At 48.9% G+C, this 17,440-nt stretch overlaps 1 protein-coding gene across 3 annotated transcripts in view; it reads left to right on the top strand.

The window, feature by feature from the left end:
- Positions 1–16,931, top strand: part of LGI2 (leucine rich repeat LGI family member 2) — a 212,589-nt gene extending 195,658 nt beyond the window's left edge. For all 3 annotated transcript variants that reach the window (XM_063921901.1, XM_063921884.1, XM_063921893.1), the window contains one exon: positions 15,500–16,931. In XM_063921901.1, coding sequence (XP_063777971.1) covers positions 15,500–16,317 — 818 coding nt within the window. In that variant the 3' untranslated portion in view covers positions 16,318–16,931. The remainder of the gene's footprint in view (positions 1–15,499) is intronic.
- The last annotated feature ends 509 nt before the right edge of the window (positions 16,932–17,440 follow it).

The following is a 17,440-nucleotide window of genomic DNA, read 5'->3' as shown; positions in this document are numbered from 1 at the left end:
CCAGTGCCATATATGCCCCAGTGCCAAATATTCAAACCTCCCCCCCCCAGTGCCATATATGCCCCCAGTGCCAGATATTCCCCCCCCCCCCCCCCGCGCCGCTGTTGCTGCTTTTTGGAGGGACACGGAGGGCATAGCTCGCCTCTCCTGTGTCCCTCCTGCTGCATCATCTCCGGCGGCCGCGGGTCTAATAGGGGGAAGTGCCGGTTCGTGAGCCAATTAGAGCTCACGGACGGCACTTCCCCCTATTAGACCCGCGGCCGCCGGAGATGATGCAGCCCTCCGTGTCCCTCCAAGTTCAAGCGGCGGAGGGAAGGAGACCGCAGACTGACATGTCAGTCTCCTGTAAATCAGTGGCGCCCCCGCAGCCCCTCGCCCCCAAGCCACCGCGAGGGCTGCGGGGGCAGTAGTTACGCCACTGACCTGCTTGCAGCTAGCTTGGGCTTCTAGGCTACTGGACACCATTAGCTCCAGAGGGATCGAACACAGGCCCAGCCTCGGTCGTCCGGTCCCGGAGCCGCGCCGCCGTCCCCCTTGCAGAGCCAGAAGACGGAAGATTCCGAGGAGAAAATCGGCGGCTGAAGACTCCGGTCTTCATTAAGGTAGCGCACAGCACTGCAGCTGTGCGCCATTGCTCCCCATGCACACCACATACTCCGGTCACTGATGGGTGCAGGGCGCTGGGGGGGCGCCCTGGGCTGCAATTAGAGTACCTTAACATGGCAAAAAAACACATAATATAGTCTAATAAACTATATATGTGTAAAAATCCCCTGCCATAATATTAATAAAAGAGCGGGATAAGCCCGCCGAGAAAGGGGCGGGGCTATCTCCCTCAGCACACTGGCGCCATTTTCTCTTCACAGTTCCGCTGGAAGACAGCTCCCCAGGCTCTCCCCTGCAGTTTCCAGGCTCAAAGGGTTAAAAAGAGAGGGGGGGGCACAAAATTTAGGCGCAAACTATACATGTTAAGCAGCTATAGGGAAAAATCACTTTCTGTAATAGTGTAAATCCCTAATTATATAGCGCTGTGGTGTGTGCTGGCATACTCTCTCTCTGTCTCCCCAAAGGACTTTGTGGGGTCCTGTCCTGAGTCAGAGCATTCCCTGTGTGTGTGCGGTGTGTCGGTACGGCTGTGTCGACATGTTTGATGAGGAGGCTTATGTGGAGGCGGAGCAGTGCCGATAAATGTGATGTCACCCCCTGCGGGGTCGACACCAGTGTGGATGGATATGTGGAAGGTATTAACCGACAGTGTCAACTCCTTACATAAAAGGTTTGATGACATAACAGCTGTGGGACAGCCGGCTTCTCAGCCTGTGCCTGCCCAGGCGTCTCAAAGGCCATCAGGGGCTCAAAAACGCCCGCTACCTCAGATGGCAGACACATATGTCGACACGGAGTCTGACTCCAGTGTCGACGACGACGAGACAAATGTACATTCCACTAAGGCTATCCGTTGCATGATTACGGCAATGAAAAATGTGTTGCACATTTCTGACATTAACCCAGGTACCACTAAAAAGGGTATTATGTTTGGGGAGAAAAAGCAACCAGTGGTTTTTCCCCCTTCAGATGAGTTAAATGAAGTGTGTGAAGAAGCGTGGGCTTCCCCTGATAAAAAATTAGTGATTTCTAAAAAGTTACTAATGGCGTACCCTTTCCCGCCAGAGGACAGGGTACGTTGGGAGACATCCCCGAGGGTGGAAAAAGCGCTCACACGCTTGTCAAAAAAGGTGGCACTACCGTCTCAGGATACGGCCACCTTAAAGGAGCCTGCGGATAGAAAGCAGGAGGCTATCCTGAAGTCTGTGTATACACACTCAGGTACTATACTAAGACCTGCTATTGCTTCAGCATGGATGTGCAGTGCTGCAGCAGCGTGGTCTGATTCCCTGTCTGATAATATTGATTCCCTTGACAGGGACACTATATTGCTAACCATAGAGCACATTAAAGACGTAGTCTTATACATGAGAGATGCACAGAGGGATATTTGCCGGCTGGCATCTAGAATAAATGCAATGTCCATTTCTGCCAGGAGAGTATTATGGACTCGGCAGTGGACAGGTGATGCGGATTCTAAAAGGCACATGGAGGTTTTGCCTTACAAGGGTGAGGAATTGTTTGGGGATGGTCTCTCGGACCTCGTTTCCACAGCGACAGCTGGGAAGTCGACATTTTTACCCCAGGTTCCCTCACAGCCAAAGAAAGCACCGTATTATCAGGTACAGTCCTTTCGGCCCCAGAAAGGCAAGCGGGTTAAAGGCGCGTCCTTTCTGCCCAGAGGCAGGGGTAGAGGGAAAAAGCTGCACCATACAGCCAGTTCCCAAGAACAGAAATCCTCCCCTGCTTCCACTAAATCCACCGCATGACGCTGGGGCTCCATTGGTGGAGCCAGGTGCGGTGGGGGCCCGTCTCCGGAACTTCAGCGACCGGTGGGTTCGCTCACGGGTGGATCCCTGGGTTCTACAAGTGGTATCTCAGGGATACAAGCTGGAATTCGAGACGTCTCCCCCACGCCGTTACCTCAAATCAGCCTTGCCAGATACTCCCCCGGACAGGGAGGTAGTGCTGGCGGTTCCTCCAGCAGGTGATAATAAAAGTTCCCCTCCTTCAAAAGGGACGGGGTTACTATTCCACAATGTTTGTGGTACCGAAACCAGACGGTTCGGTGAGAACCATTCTATATTTAAAATCCTTGAACACTTATATAAGAAGGTTCAAGTTCAAAATGGAATCGCTCAGGGCGGTTATTGCAAGCCTGGAAGAAGGGGATTACATGGTATCACTGGACATCAAGGATGCGTACCTGCATGTCCCCATTTACCCTCCTCACCAGGTGTACCTCCATTTTGTGGTACAAGACTGCCATTACCAATTCCAGACGTTGCCGTTTGGTCTGTCCACGGCACCAAGGGTATTTACCAAGGTAATGGCCGAAATGATGATACTCCTTCGAAAGAAGGGAGTTATGATTATCCCATACTTGGACGATCTCCTTATAAAGGCGATGTCACAACTGAGGGCCTGAGCTGACGGAAGGCAGCCTCAGTTGTAGGGGCTGAGATGTACCGGAACCTGGGAGGTTGTATCAGACCCCTGGACATGTAAGTAACATGAAGAGAAACCGCCCGAAGGCGTGACCACGACAACTTGAGTAAAAGTCAATGATATTTATTTATGACAAACTCCATGCATCACAGTAGCAGTAAAAAGAAACATAAAAATCAGCAGAGAAATAATAATACAGTTCCTGGGTACTACAGGGTGGCAGGGGCCACAGAGCTCTGGTGGTATGAGACAGTTCTTATTATCTGCAAGTTGGAAAGTCCTTACCAGGCTCAACTGTAGCAATGAGGAAAGCCCAGGGTCGTACCAGCTGGTGTTCCAGGGAAAGCTGGACTGCTGTAGATAAAATGCTGCTGTGGGTACTGGTTAGAACCAGACAGGTGTTGGCACGGAGTGGATACTGGCTGGAACCAGTTAAATAATAAATAAAGCTTGAGAGCGATGCAATATAGATGAAATGTAGAATTTGAGAGCGGAGAAATAATAATACCGGTGGAGAGTGGTAAACTGCAGAAAGGACACCGGCCCTTTAAGAGAAGCTGTACACTGCTGGAAGCTGAGCTGGAAGCAGGTGATGTTGTAGCTGGAAACAGGTGAGTCCAGAATGGATCGGAGAGTCAGGCTACACCGCAGATGGAATGCTGGTGCGAGTCTCTATAGCAGAAGTCTGGAGACAGGAGCTGGAACCTGGAAGACAATCACAGGAGAGAGACAAACTGGAACTAGGTTTGACAACCAAAGCACTGACGCCTTCCTTGCTCAGGCACAACCTATTTATACCTGCAGCAAGGAAGGCATTGGCTAGGCAATTATGCAAATTAATAATACTGACAACGGATTGGTAGGAAAGATCAGCTGACAGAATCCAAGATGGCTGCGCCCATGCAGACACTTGGAGGGAAGTTTGGATTGTAATCCATGTGGTCTGGAAAACAGTAATGGCGGCGCCGGCCACCGGAGACAGGAGACGCCAGGCTGACAGATGCACATCCGACCACGCGGACACAGCGGAGGCCGCGGCTGATGTAATCGCCACTCTGAATGCAGAAGCTCAGGGACGGCGGCGGAGGCCGCGGGAGACGCCATGCCAGATGTATAAGGCGTTACTGTGACTGCGTCCAGAGAGACAGGAGAGGATGCGGGAATGTGCACATCAGGATAACAGATGGGATCCGGTCCTGGAGCGCTGAGCCAGCCTTAGGAGGCATCTGATAGGTAAGAAATGGCGTCCAGATACCCGGATCGTGACAGCACCCCCCCCCTTTAGGAGTGGCCCCAGGACACTTCTTTGGCTTTTGAGGAAACTTGGAATGGAATCTCCGGACCAAGGCAGGAGCATGGACATCAGAAGCATTGGTCCATGAACGTTCCTCAGGGCCATAACCCTTCCAGTCAATAAGATACTGAAGTTGACCGTAACGGTGACGTGAGTCCAGGATCTTGGCTACTTCATACTCAACGCCTCGTTGAGTTTGGACTTTCGGAGTTGGAGGAAGTGAGGAATGAAACCGATTCAAGATTAGCGGTTTCAACAGGGAAACATGGAATGTCCTGGGTATTTTTAAAAAGGGAGGCAACTGGAGTCTGTAAGCAACAGGATTGATGACTTGATCAATTTTAAAAGGACCGATGTAGCGAGGTGCAAACTTCATACTGGGAACTCTTAACCTCAAATTCTTCGTGGATAGCCATACCCGATCACCCACCTTGAGAGCAGGAACTGCTCGACGCTTCTTATCCGCAAACTTCTTGTACCTGAACGATGCCTTGAGCAGAGCTGATCGTACGCTCTTCCAGATATTGGCAAACTGATGCAAGGTGATATCCACTGCGGGAACAGAAGTTGCTGGAAGCGGTTGGAACTCAGGGACTTCAGGGTGGAATCCAAAGTTGGTGAAGAATGGTGTTGAAGAAGATGAAGAATGATACTGGTTGTTATGACAGAACTCGGCCCAGGGAAGTAATTGAACCCAGTCATCTTGAGAGGAGGACACATAGATGCGGAGGAAGGACTCCAAGTCCTGATTCACCCTCTCAGTTTGACCATTGGTCTGAGGATGGTAAGCCGTGGAAAACTTTAGCTTGACTTGGAGGACTTGACATAAACTTCGCCAGAATTTGGCTGTGAATTGAACTCCTCGATCTGAGATAATTTCTTCTGGAAGACCGTGGAGTCGAAAGATCTCTTGTATGAATACTTGAGCCAACTTGGAAGCTGACGGAAGACCGGTAAGAGGAATGAAGTGTGCCATCTTGGTGAACCGGTCAACTACCACCCAGATGGTATTAAACTTGTTGCACATGGGCAAATCTGTAATAAAATCCATCGACAAATGGGTCCATGGTCGACGGGGAACAGATAGTGGAACCAGTTGCCCCGCAGGCGACTGGCGGGATACTTTATGTTGAGCACACTTTGGGCAAGATGCAATAAACTCCAAAACGTCCTTTTTCAGAGTTGGCCACCAATAGGACCTAGAGATAAACTCCAGGGTTTTTTGGATACCTGTATGTCCGGCAAAGCGGGAAGCATGGGCCCAATGCATGAGCTTCTTCCTTAGTGTCGGCTTCACAAAACTTTTCCCTGATGGGGGCGTAGAGTCCATCCCTACCGTGGAGAATGCCAACGGATTTATAATAGGATGCTTGTCTGAAGACTCTGACTCATTTTCTTGCTCCCATGAGCGGGAAAGGGCATCGGCCTTGCGATTCTGAGAGCCCGGACAGAACTGGAGTTTAAAGTCGAACCTGGAAAAGAAAAGTGCCCATCTGGCCTGACGAGGGTTGAGACATTGTGCGCCTTTCAGATATAGAAGGTTCTTGTGGTCTGTAAGGATGGTGATTGAATGAGAAGCTCCCTCCAACAGATATCTCCACTCCTCTAGAGCGAGCTTGATGGCTAGCAACTCCTGGTCGCCAATGGCATAGTTGCGCTCCGCTGGGGAGAACTTCCGTGAGAAGAAACTGCAAGGATGTAAATGGCCATCTTTAGCCCTCTGAGATAACACCGCTCCTACTCCAACGGAGGAGGCATCCACCTCTAAGATGAAAGGAGAGTCGATGTCAGGCTGTTTCAGGACAGGCGCAGAGATGAACCTCTGTTTTAAAAGATGAAAAGCTTGCATGGCTTCTTCAGACCACTTGGACGGGTTAGCACCCTTCTTGGTGAAAGCAGTAATAGGCGCCACAATGGTGGAAAAGTCTCGTATAAACTTTCGGTAATAATTGGCGAACCCTAAGAACCTCTGGACCCCTTTGAGGGTTAAGGGTACCGGCCAATTCTGGATTGCTTGTAGTTTCTCAGGATCCATCTCTAGTCCGGAACCGGACACAATGTACCCTAGAAACGGAATGGACTTGACTTCAAAGACGCATTTCTCTAATTTGCAATAGAGATGATTGACACGGAGACGGGACAGAACCTCCTTTACCCAAAAACGATGTTCCTCTAAATTGTTGGCAAAAATGAGGATATCATCTAGATAGACCACGACATGACGGTATAGAATGTCTCTGAAAATCTCATTGACGAAATGCTGGAAGACAGCTGGAGCATTGCTCAATCCGAAGGGCATGACGAGGTACTCATAATGTCCGTCACGGGTGTTAAATGCGGTCTTCCACTCGTCACCCTCACGGATCCGGATGAGATTGTATGCACCTCTCAAGTCCAGCTTTGTAAAGATGGTAGCTCCGCTAACTCTGTCAAAGAGCTCAGTAATCAGGGGTAAAGGATAGCGGTTCTTGATGGTAATGTCGTTCAAACCTCTGTAGTCGATGCACGGCCGCAGACCACCATCTTTCTTTTTTACAAAAAAGAAGCCTGCGCCGGCTGGAGAAGAAGAAGGTCGAATGAACCCCTTTGCTAGGTTCTCTTTAATGTATTCCTCCATAGAATGCGTCTCAGGCAGAGACAACGGATAAGTTCGGCCTCGAGGTGGAACCTTCCCTGGAACGAGATCAATCGGGCAGTCCCATTCTCTATGAGGAGGAAGGATATCAGCAGAAGCTTTACTGAACACATCCGTGAAATCTTGATATGGAGGAGGTGGAACATCAGACGACCTGGGGGAGGAAGAACAGACAGGCAACACTTTAAACAAACATGTCTCAGCACAGGAGGGACCCCATGCCAGAATTTGCGTAGTCGTCCAATCAATTGTAGGATTGTGAAGACGGAGCCATGGAAGGCCCAGGACCACAGGATGTGTGGCTCTTGGAATCACTAAAAGTGAAATAAGTTCGGAATGAAGAACTCCCACTCTCAGACGAACTGGTAGAGTCCTTAGAGCAATAACTGTATCAAAAATTTTACTGCCATCCACGGCAGTTAAGGAAAAGGAGGAAGGAAGTCTCTCGGTGGGTAGGGACCACCGTTTAACATAGGCTTCGGTAATAAAGTTCCCAGCTGCTCCGGAATCCAGGAGGGCAATGACGTTCTGATAACGTTGAGCAACTTGAAGCGAGACTGGGAGATTACAATCTTGAGGAGATGGAGAGGAGATCATTACTCCTAGCCGGCCCTCTCCTTGGCGAGCTAGGATTTGGAGTTTCCCGGACGTTTGGGACAGGCATTAATAGTGTGAGACGGAGCTGCACAATACAGACAGAGAGACTCAGAGAGACGTCTTCGGCGCTCAGCAGGAGTTAAACGGGAACGGCCAATTTGCATGGGTTCATCTTTAGTTGGTGACAGTTGGCGAGGAGGAGGAGTAGAAGATTTTGGAGCAGATGATCTTCCACACTCAGTTGCTCTCTCTCTGAAACGTAAGTCAACTTTCGTACAAAGTGAGATTAGCTCATCTAACTTGGAGGGTAAGTCTCTGGTAGCTAACTCATCTTTAATACGCTCGGATAAACCATGCCAGAATGCAGCATACAGGGCCTCGTCGTTCCATGCCAGTTCAGATGCCAGAATCTGGAACTGTATAAGATATTGTCCTACAGTACGTGATCCCTGGCGTAAACGGAGAATCTCAGACGAAGCTGAAGTTACCCGGCCTGGCTCGTCGAAGATGCGCCTGAATGTTGACACGAATGCAGTGTAAGAAGATAGCAGGGTGTCGGACCTCTCCCATAACGGTGATGCCCAGTCGAGGGCTGAGCCACTGAGAAGAGAGATGATGTAGGCAATTTTTGTACGGTCACTGGGAAAATTGCCAGGTTGTAGCTCAAACTGAATCTCACACTGGTTGAGAAATCCCCTGCAGAATCTTGGAGATCCGTCAAATTTTGCTGGCGTTGGAAGATGAAGACGTGGAGCAGAAACGGGTAAGGTGGGTGGGGTTATAGTTGGAGTCACTGTGGTTGACGCCCCAGATGCGCCTGATCCACAGAGAGTTGTCTGAATCCCATCCAGCCGAGTAGAGAGATCCTGGAGACAGCGGATGATGTGGCCCTGTGCAGCCTCCTGATGTTCAAGTCGGGCTGCCAGTTCTTGCATCGGCCTGGCCGCTTGATCCTGGTCTCCGGCTGGATTCATTTGGTCAGTGCTTACTGTCACAACTGAGGGCCTGAGCTGACGGAAGGCAGCCTCAGTTGTAGGGGCTGAGATGTACCGGAACCTGGGAGGTTGTATCAGACCCCTGGACATGTAAGTAACATGAAGAGAAACCGCCCGAAGGCGTGACCACGACAACTTGAGTAAAAGTCAATGATATTTATTTATGACAAACTCCATGCATCACAGTAGCAGTAAAAAGAAACATAAAAATCAGCAGAGAAATAATAATACAGTTCCTGGGTACTACAGGGTGGCAGGGGCCACAGAGCTCTGGTGGTATGAGACAGTTCTTATTATCTGCAAGTTGGAAAGTCCTTACCAGGCTCAACTGTAGCAATGAGGAAAGCCCAGGGTCGTACCAGCTGGTGTTCCAGGGAAAGCTGGACTGCTGTAGATAAAATGCTGCTGTGGGTACTGGTTAGAACCAGACAGGTGTTGGCACGGAGTGGATACTGGCTGGAACCAGTTAAATAATAAATAAAGCTTGAGAGCGATGCAATATAGATGAAATGTAGAATTTGAGAGCGGAGAAATAATAATACCGGTGGAGAGTGGTAAACTGCAGAAAGGACACCGGCCCTTTAAGAGAAGCTGTACACTGCTGGAAGCAGGTGATGTTGTAGCTGGAAACAGGTGAGTCCAGAATGGATCGGAGAGTCAGGCTACACCGCAGATGGAATGCTGGTGCGGGTCTCTATAGCAGAAGTCTGGAGACAGGAGCTGGAACCTGGAAGACAATCACAGGAGAGAGACAAACTGGAACTAGGTTTGACAACCAAAGCACTGACGCCTTCCTTGCTCAGGCACAACCTATTTATACCTGCAGCAAGGAAGGCATTGGCTAGGCAATTATGCAAATTAATAATACTGACAACGGATTGGTAGGAAAGATCAGCTGACAGAATCCAAGATGGCTGCGCCCATGCAGACACTTGGAGGGAAGTTTGGATTGTAATCCATGTGGTCTGGAAAACAGTAATGGCGGCGCCGGCCACCGGAGACAGGAGACGCCAGGCTGACAGATGCACATCCGACCACGCGGACACAGCGGAGGCCGCGGCTGATGTAATCGCCACTCTGAATGCAGAAGCTCAGGGACGGCGGCGGAGGCCGCGGGAGACGCCATGCCAGATGTATAAGGCGTTACTGTGACTGCGTCCAGAGAGACAGGAGAGGATGCGGGAATGTGCACATCAGGATAACAGATGGGATCCGGTCCTGGAGCGCTGAGCCAGCCTTAGGAGGCATCTGATAGGTAAGAAATGGCGTCCAGATACCCGGATCGTGACAGGCGAGGTCCAGGGAGCAGTTGTTGGTCGGAGTAGCACTATCTCAGGAAGTGCTTCAATAGCACGGCTGGATTCTGAATATTCCAAAGTTGCAGCTGGTTTCTACGACGCGTCTGCTGTTCCTGGGTATGGTTCTGGACACAGAACAGAAGAAGGTGTTTCTCCCGGAGGAGAAGGCCAAGGAGTTGTCATCTCTGGTCAGAGACCTCCTGAAACCAAAACAGGTGTCGGTGCATCACTGCACGCGAGTCCTGGGAAAGTTGGTAGCTTCTTACGAGGCAATTCCATTCGGCAGGTTCCATGCAAGGATCTTTCAGTGGGATCTGTTAGACAAGTGGTCCGGATCGCATCTTCAGATGCATCGGCTGATCACCCTGTCCCCGAGGGCCAGGGTGTCTCTGCTGTGGTGGCTGCAGAGTGCTCATCTTCTAGAGGGACGCAGATTCGGCATACAGGACTGGGTCCTGGTGACCACGGATGCAAGCCTCCGAGGTTGGGGGGCAGTCACTCAGGGAAGAAACTTCCAGGGACAATGGTCGAGAAAGGAGGCTTCCCTACACAAGACCCCTGCTTCACAACCAGCCGGTGCTGATTCAGTCAGACAACATCACGGCGGTCGCCCATGTAAATCGACAGGGCGGCACAAGAAGCAGGATGGCGATGGCAGAAGCCACAAGGATTCTCCGATGGGCGGAAAATCACGTGATAGCACTGTCAGCAGTGTTCATTCCGGGAGTGGACAACTGGGAAGCAGACTTTCTCAGCAGGCACGACCTCCACCCGGGAGAGTGGGGACTTCATCCAGAAGTCTTCCAACTGATTGTAAACCGTTGGGAAAGGCCACAGATGGACATGTTGGCGTCCCGCCTAAACAAAAAATATTGCGCCAGGTCAAGGGACCCTCAGGCGATAGCTGTGGACGCTCTAGTGACACCGTGGGTGTACCAGTCGGTTTATGTGTTCCTTCCTCTTCCTCTCATACCAAAGGTGCTGAGGATAATAAGAAAGAGAGGAGTGAGAACTATACTCATCGTTCCGGATTGGCCAAGAAGGACTTGGTACCCGGAACTGCAAGAAATGATCTCAGAGGACCCTTGGCCTCTGCCTCTCAGACAAGACAGGACCTGCTACAGCAGGGGCCCTGTCTGTTCCGAGACTTACCGCGGCTGCGTTTGACGGCATGGCGGTTGAACGCCGGATCCTGATGAAAAAGGGCATTCCGGTTGAAGTCATTCCTACGCTGATAAAAGCTAGGAAAGATGTGACAGCAAAGCATTATCACCGCATATGGCGAAAATAAGTTGCTTGGTGTGAGGCTATGAAGGCCCCCACAGAAGAATTTCAGCTGGGTCGTTTTCTGCACTTCCTACAGTCAGGAGTGACTATGGGCCTAAAATTGGGTTCCATTAAAGTCCAGATTTCGGCCCTGTCTATTTTCTTTCAAAAAGAACTGGCTTCACTGCCTGAAGTTCAGACGTTTGTTAAGGGAGTGCTGCACATTCAGCCCCCTTTTATGCCCCCGGTGGCACTTTGGGATCTCAACGTTGTGTTGGATTTCCTAAAATCACATTGGTTTGAACCACTTCAGACCGTGGAATTAAAATATCTCACGTGGAAAGTGGTCATGCTTTTGGCCTTGGCTTCAGCTAGGCGGGTGTCAGAATTGGCGGCTTTGTCCTGTAAAAGCCCCTATCTGATTTTCCATATGGACAGAGCAGAATTGAGGACTCGTCCCCAATTCCTCCCTAAGATGGTATCAGCGTTTCATTTGAACCAACCTAGTGTGGTGCCTGCGGCTACTCGAGACTTGGAGGCCTCCAAGTTGCTGGACGTAGTCCGGGCCCTGGAAATCTATGTTTCCAGGACGGCTAGAGTCAGAAAGACTGACTCGCTGCTTATCCTGCATGCACCCAACAAGCTGGGTGCTCCTGCTTCTAAGCAGACTATTGCTCGCTGGATCTGCTCCACGATTCAACTTGCACATTCTGCGGCTGGACTGCCGCATCCTAAATCAGTCAAAGCCCATTCCACGAGGAAGGGGGCTCTTCTTGGGCGGCTGCCCGAGGGGTCTTGGCTTTACAACTTTGCCGAGCTGCTACTTGGTCGGGATCAAACACGTTTGCAAAATTCTACAAGTTTGATACCCTGGCTGAGGAGGACCTTGAGTTTGCTCATTCGGTGCTGCAGAGTCATCCGCACTTTCCCGCCCGGTTGGGAGCTTTGGTATAATCCCCATGGTCCTTACGGAGTTCCCAGCATCCACTAGGACGTCAGAGAAAATAAGAATTTACTCACCGGTAATTCTATTTCTCGTAGTCCGTAGTGGATGCTGGGCACCCATCCCAAGTGCGGATTGTCTGCAATACTTGTATATAGTTATTGCCTAACTAAAGGGTTATTGTTATGAGCCATCTGTTCGTGAGGCTCAGTTGTTATTCATACTGTTAACTGGGTATAGTATCACGAGTTGTACGGTGTGATTGGTGTGGCTGGTATGAGTCTTACCCGGGATTCCAAATCCTTTCCTTATTGTGTCAGCTCTTCCGGGCACAGTTTCCCTAACTGAGGTCTGGAGGAGGGGCATAGAGGGAGGAGCCAGTGCACACCAGATAGTACCTAATCTTTCTTTTAGAGTGCCCAGTCTCCTGTGGAGCCCGTCTATTCCCCATGGTCCTTACGGAGTTCCCAGCATCCACTACGGACTACGAGAAATAGAATTACCGGTGAGTAAATTCTTATTTTATATATATATATATATATATATATATATATATATGGCAAATACCACTGGCTCATCACAAAATCTCCTGAAGCATAATGACTAGGAACTTGAAATTTGCCCAGTAGCTTGCTTTTGTGACTCAGGCACAGTGGTGCAAGTAGAAAAAAATTCTAAGTGGTACCCACAATATGAGTGTGGCTACATGCCATTGAAAATAGGGGCGTGATACACATAAGGGGGGCCAAATGCTCATATAACCCCAATAGCGCAGTGCCAGATACACATATGCCCCCAATAGTGGAGTGCCAGATACACATATGCCCCCAATAGTGCCTGATACACATATGAACCCAATAGTGGAGTGCCAGATACTCATATGCCCCCAGTAGTGCAGTGCCAGATACATATATGCTCCCCCAGTGCCAGACACAAATATGTTCCCCCAGTGCCAGATACACATATGCCCCAACAGTGTCAGATACACATATGTCCACAGTGCCAGATACAAATATGCCCCCATAGTGCCAGAAACACATGCCCTCACAGTACCAGATACACATATCTCCCCAGTGCCAGATATGCCCCCATAGTGCCAGAAACACATGCCCTCACAGTACCAGACACACATATCTCCCCAGTGCCAGATATGCCCCCATAGTGCCAGATATGTCCCCAGTGCCAGATATGCTACCACAGCGCCACATATGCCCCCCAGTGCCAGATACACATATGCCCCCAGTGCTACAAATGCTACCCCTGTGCCAGATACACCTATGCCTCCATTGCCAAATATGCCCGCCAGTGCCAGATAAACATATGCCCCCATAGTGCCAGATACACACATGCCCCCCAGTGCCAGATACACACATGCCCCCAGTGCCAGATACACATATGCCCCCAGTGCCACATATCCCCCCAGTGCCAGATACACATATGCCCACAGTGCCACAAATGCTCCCCCACTGCCAGATAAACATATGCCCCCAGTGCCAGATACACATACGCCCCCAGTTCCAGATACACATATGCCCCCCCAGTGCCACATATCCCCCCAGTGCCAGATACACATATGCCAACAGTGCCACATATGCCCCCAGTGCCAAATACATATATGCCCCCAATGCCAGGTACACATGCCCCCAGTACCAGGTACACATGCTCCACCCCCCCGCATCGCTTACCGCTGCTGTGCTGTGCCGGGAAGGAGAGCGCAGCTCACGCCTCTCCTGTGTCCCTCCTGTGTCTCTGGCGGAGAAGCCGCAGCTGCCGGTCCGTGAGATCTGATTGGCTCATAAACCGGAACTCATTTGAGAGACACGCCGCTGCCACCGGAGACACAGGAGGGACACCGCTGAGGTGTGAGCTGTGCTCTCCTTCCCGACACAGCAGCGGGCAGCAAGCATGGCGGTCGGGCTGGCGTTACTGCGTACCGGCTGGTTATTTCTTACCGGTACACAGTACTGCCCCGTACAGCCATACTTGCAGTACTGCGTAGGCACCCATATAATTCCCCCCTCACAGGGGAGAGTTAAGACAGCCCACTGTGCCACATATGCTCCCAGTGCCAGATTCACATACGCCCCCAGTGCCAGATACACATATGCCCCCCAGTGCCAGATACACATGTGCCCCCAGTGCCACATATCCGCCCAGTGCCAGATAAACATATGCCACCAGTGGCACATATGCCCCCCCAGTGCCAGATACACATATGCCCCCCAGTGCCAGATACACATATGCCCCATGTGCCACATATGCCCCCTGTGCCAGATACACAGATGCCCCTTGTACCAGATACACATATGCCCCCAGTGCCACATATGCCCCCCCAGTGCCAGATACACATATGCCCCAAGTGCCACATATACCCCCCCAGTGCCAGATACACATATGCCCCCAGTGCCAGGTACACGTCACCAGAACCAGGTACACATGCTCCCTCCCCACACCTCGCTTAATGCTGCTGTGCTGTGCCGGGAAGGAGAGTGCAGCTCACGCCTTTGCCTTTATATATATATATAGATTTCAGATATACTGTAAGTACTTAACCAACCTATTTCCAGTCAGGAGAGGATAGTGTCTCAATTGTCAGAGGTTAACCTGTCACTTGAACTAAACATTGCAGAACCTCTCAGAGAGCAACATGAGGAAAGGAGACATAAATATTTTGACTTAAATGCATTAAAGGAAAGCTTGATAGTCAGCAACTACTTATGTCACACCTCCCAACATTGTCAGGGTCCAAGTCAGGACCCTGTCACTCTCTTGAATGCCGAAGGTGCGCTCGTGCCTGAAAAGGCGGCGTTGGTTTGGGTAAAGGGGGCGTAGCTTCCCAGGAATGCCCGCGATCTGCAGCCACTATATGGGCATGGCTAACACTCTGTTAGCTGCTGGCCATGCCCCCAGCCTCTCTGGTTGCTATGGGCAATAGCTCCACCTTTCCTTTTTTGAAGGTTTGATACTGTTAATCACGCCTCTAGCATATTTATCGCCTATAAGAAACTGCGGTTTTGTTGTGCCAGGCAAGCTGCCATCCAGCTTTTATATATTTCTATAATCTTACTTGACTTTGCCAAAGTTGAGAATATGAAATACTGTCATTATTTTTCATACAGATGTCCATCTAACATCCAGTCACTTTATAAAACTTTATAAAGGAGCTCATACATCAATTGCCTGATTCCCCAATCTCTGATTTTTTGTTAATTGGCAAAATCAAATATTTTAGAAATCCTTGATTCACCAATTCCAATCATTTTCGGTCTGAATTGGCAAATAGAAGATTTGGTTTGACTTTGTGAAGTGGGTTTTCTTTTAATAATAAATAATCAATATAATCTATTCTGTACAAACTGTTTGAAATACAAATACATTTTTAAGTAATATATTTCCCTCTAATCTATTTATTGGCAGGCCAGTCCATTGTTGGATGCAAAGCTATACTCATCGATGATCAAGTGTTTATGGTGGTGGCACAGCTGTTTGGTGGTTCCCACATATACAAGTATGATGAAAGCTGGGCCAAGTTCACCAAATTCCAAGACATTGAGGTCTTGCGTATATCCAAACCAAATGACATTGAGCTTTTTCAGATTGAAGGTGAAATATTTTTTGTGATTGCAGATAGCTCGAAGGCTGGTTTGACCACTGTGTATAAGTGGAACGGCAAAGGGTTTTACACCCACCAATCTCTCCACGAATGGTTCCGAGACACAGATGCAGAATTTATCGAAATGGACGAGAAGCCTCATCTTGTGTTATCCAGCCGGTCTCAGGTTCCTCTCATATTACAGTGGAACAAAAGCACACAGAAATTCATCCCTTATAGTGATATACCAAACATGGAAGACGTTCTGGCGGTTAAGAGTTTCAAAATGAAAGACGGACTTTACATTTCATTGACCAGGTTTATTGGTGACTCCAAAATCATGAAGTGGAACAGTAAGCAGTTTGTCGAGATCCAGGCTCTTCCATCACGTGGAGCAATGGCGTTGCAACCGTTTGCCTTTAGGGATAGATATTACTTGGCACTGGGCAGTGACTATACATTTTCACAAATCTACCAGTGGGACTCTGAGAAGAAGACTTTTGAGAAGTTCAAAGAGATCTATATTCAAGCACCTCGTTCTTTCACAGCAGTGTCGACTGATCGACGAGATTTTGTCTTTGCTTCCAGCTTTAAAGGAAACACTCAGATTTTTGAACATGTCATTGTCGACCTGAGCTTGTAAGGACACACAGTAGGTAGTAAATAACATTTGCCATGTACTTATGGTGGACTAGATGGAACTATGTATTGTCAAAGGCTAGCCTGCATTTTGCATAAATGCATATTTGGATTATCTGCATGACCTTTTTTGTTTATTACTTTTATTAATTTTCAAAAATTTTGTAACGGATGCTAGGCAACTGCTGTGGAATGCCTATAACAAACAAAGCATATATACTTTTTGAAAATGTCAATGGAAGCTGTTGGGGTACTGCATATGTTATTAGGCTAGCCATAGAACAGTATTAGGCAAAAACAAGTCCCAGCATTAGAGCATGCTGATACTCAGAGTTTTACAACAGCTGGCAAACCCCGGTTGCCTATCTCTGTCGTAGTAGGCTAATGGAAAGTATACTCTGTGCTACCATTTTCCTTGTAACACTTAATCATTTTTTTTTTCTAGAATATTTCTACAGTTTTATTGTTTGTATGATGTAATGACCATGTTTTGTATATTTGGGATACAAACTGGAGACTTAAAAGTAGAATAAATAAATTGAAAACAATAAAAATAAATTATAGTGTCTATATGCAAACTTTTCATGGTTGCTGCAACATATTTGAGTATGACAATAAACATGGTATTTGTTTTAATAGGTTTACCAATTTTTAAAAACAATTAGCGGTTTATCTATCATAGGGAGAAGAACCCCGAATCCTAAAGCTTCTCCCTATTTACCAAGCACCCGAACATTATAGCTTTGAGGCTTCCACAGTCTACATGAAAAGGCCTACTAAAGAAGGATGGTTTTTGTGGTGGTGGTGGTGGTGGTGGTGGTGGTGGTGGTGGGGTGCGGTTATTCACCAGCTGTACATGTGAACTGTTGGTGATAAATTGTAGTGATGGCACGCTTTCTATATCTGTGATAAGCAGCTATAAAAAAATCTCCTCTGTTGCCACATAACTATAAATAGACCTGCAGGCTTGCTGTATCAAGAGACTCCTTTGGATGTACTAAACATTTGTGGTTCTTGGGTCTCCGGCACAGAAAAGGTGAGGGACACCTATAGCATGTATAGGCTAAGACTATGAAAAGATCGGAGAGTGACCCAGAATGGAAATGATCATCTAGGGCACAATACAG

The sequence above is a fragment of the Pseudophryne corroboree genome, chromosome 1 (genome assembly GCF_028390025.1).
Source record: "Pseudophryne corroboree isolate aPseCor3 chromosome 1, aPseCor3.hap2, whole genome shotgun sequence".
Taxonomy (NCBI): domain Eukaryota; kingdom Metazoa; phylum Chordata; class Amphibia; order Anura; family Myobatrachidae; genus Pseudophryne; species Pseudophryne corroboree.
This window is presented reverse-complemented; position numbering and strand designations above follow the sequence as displayed.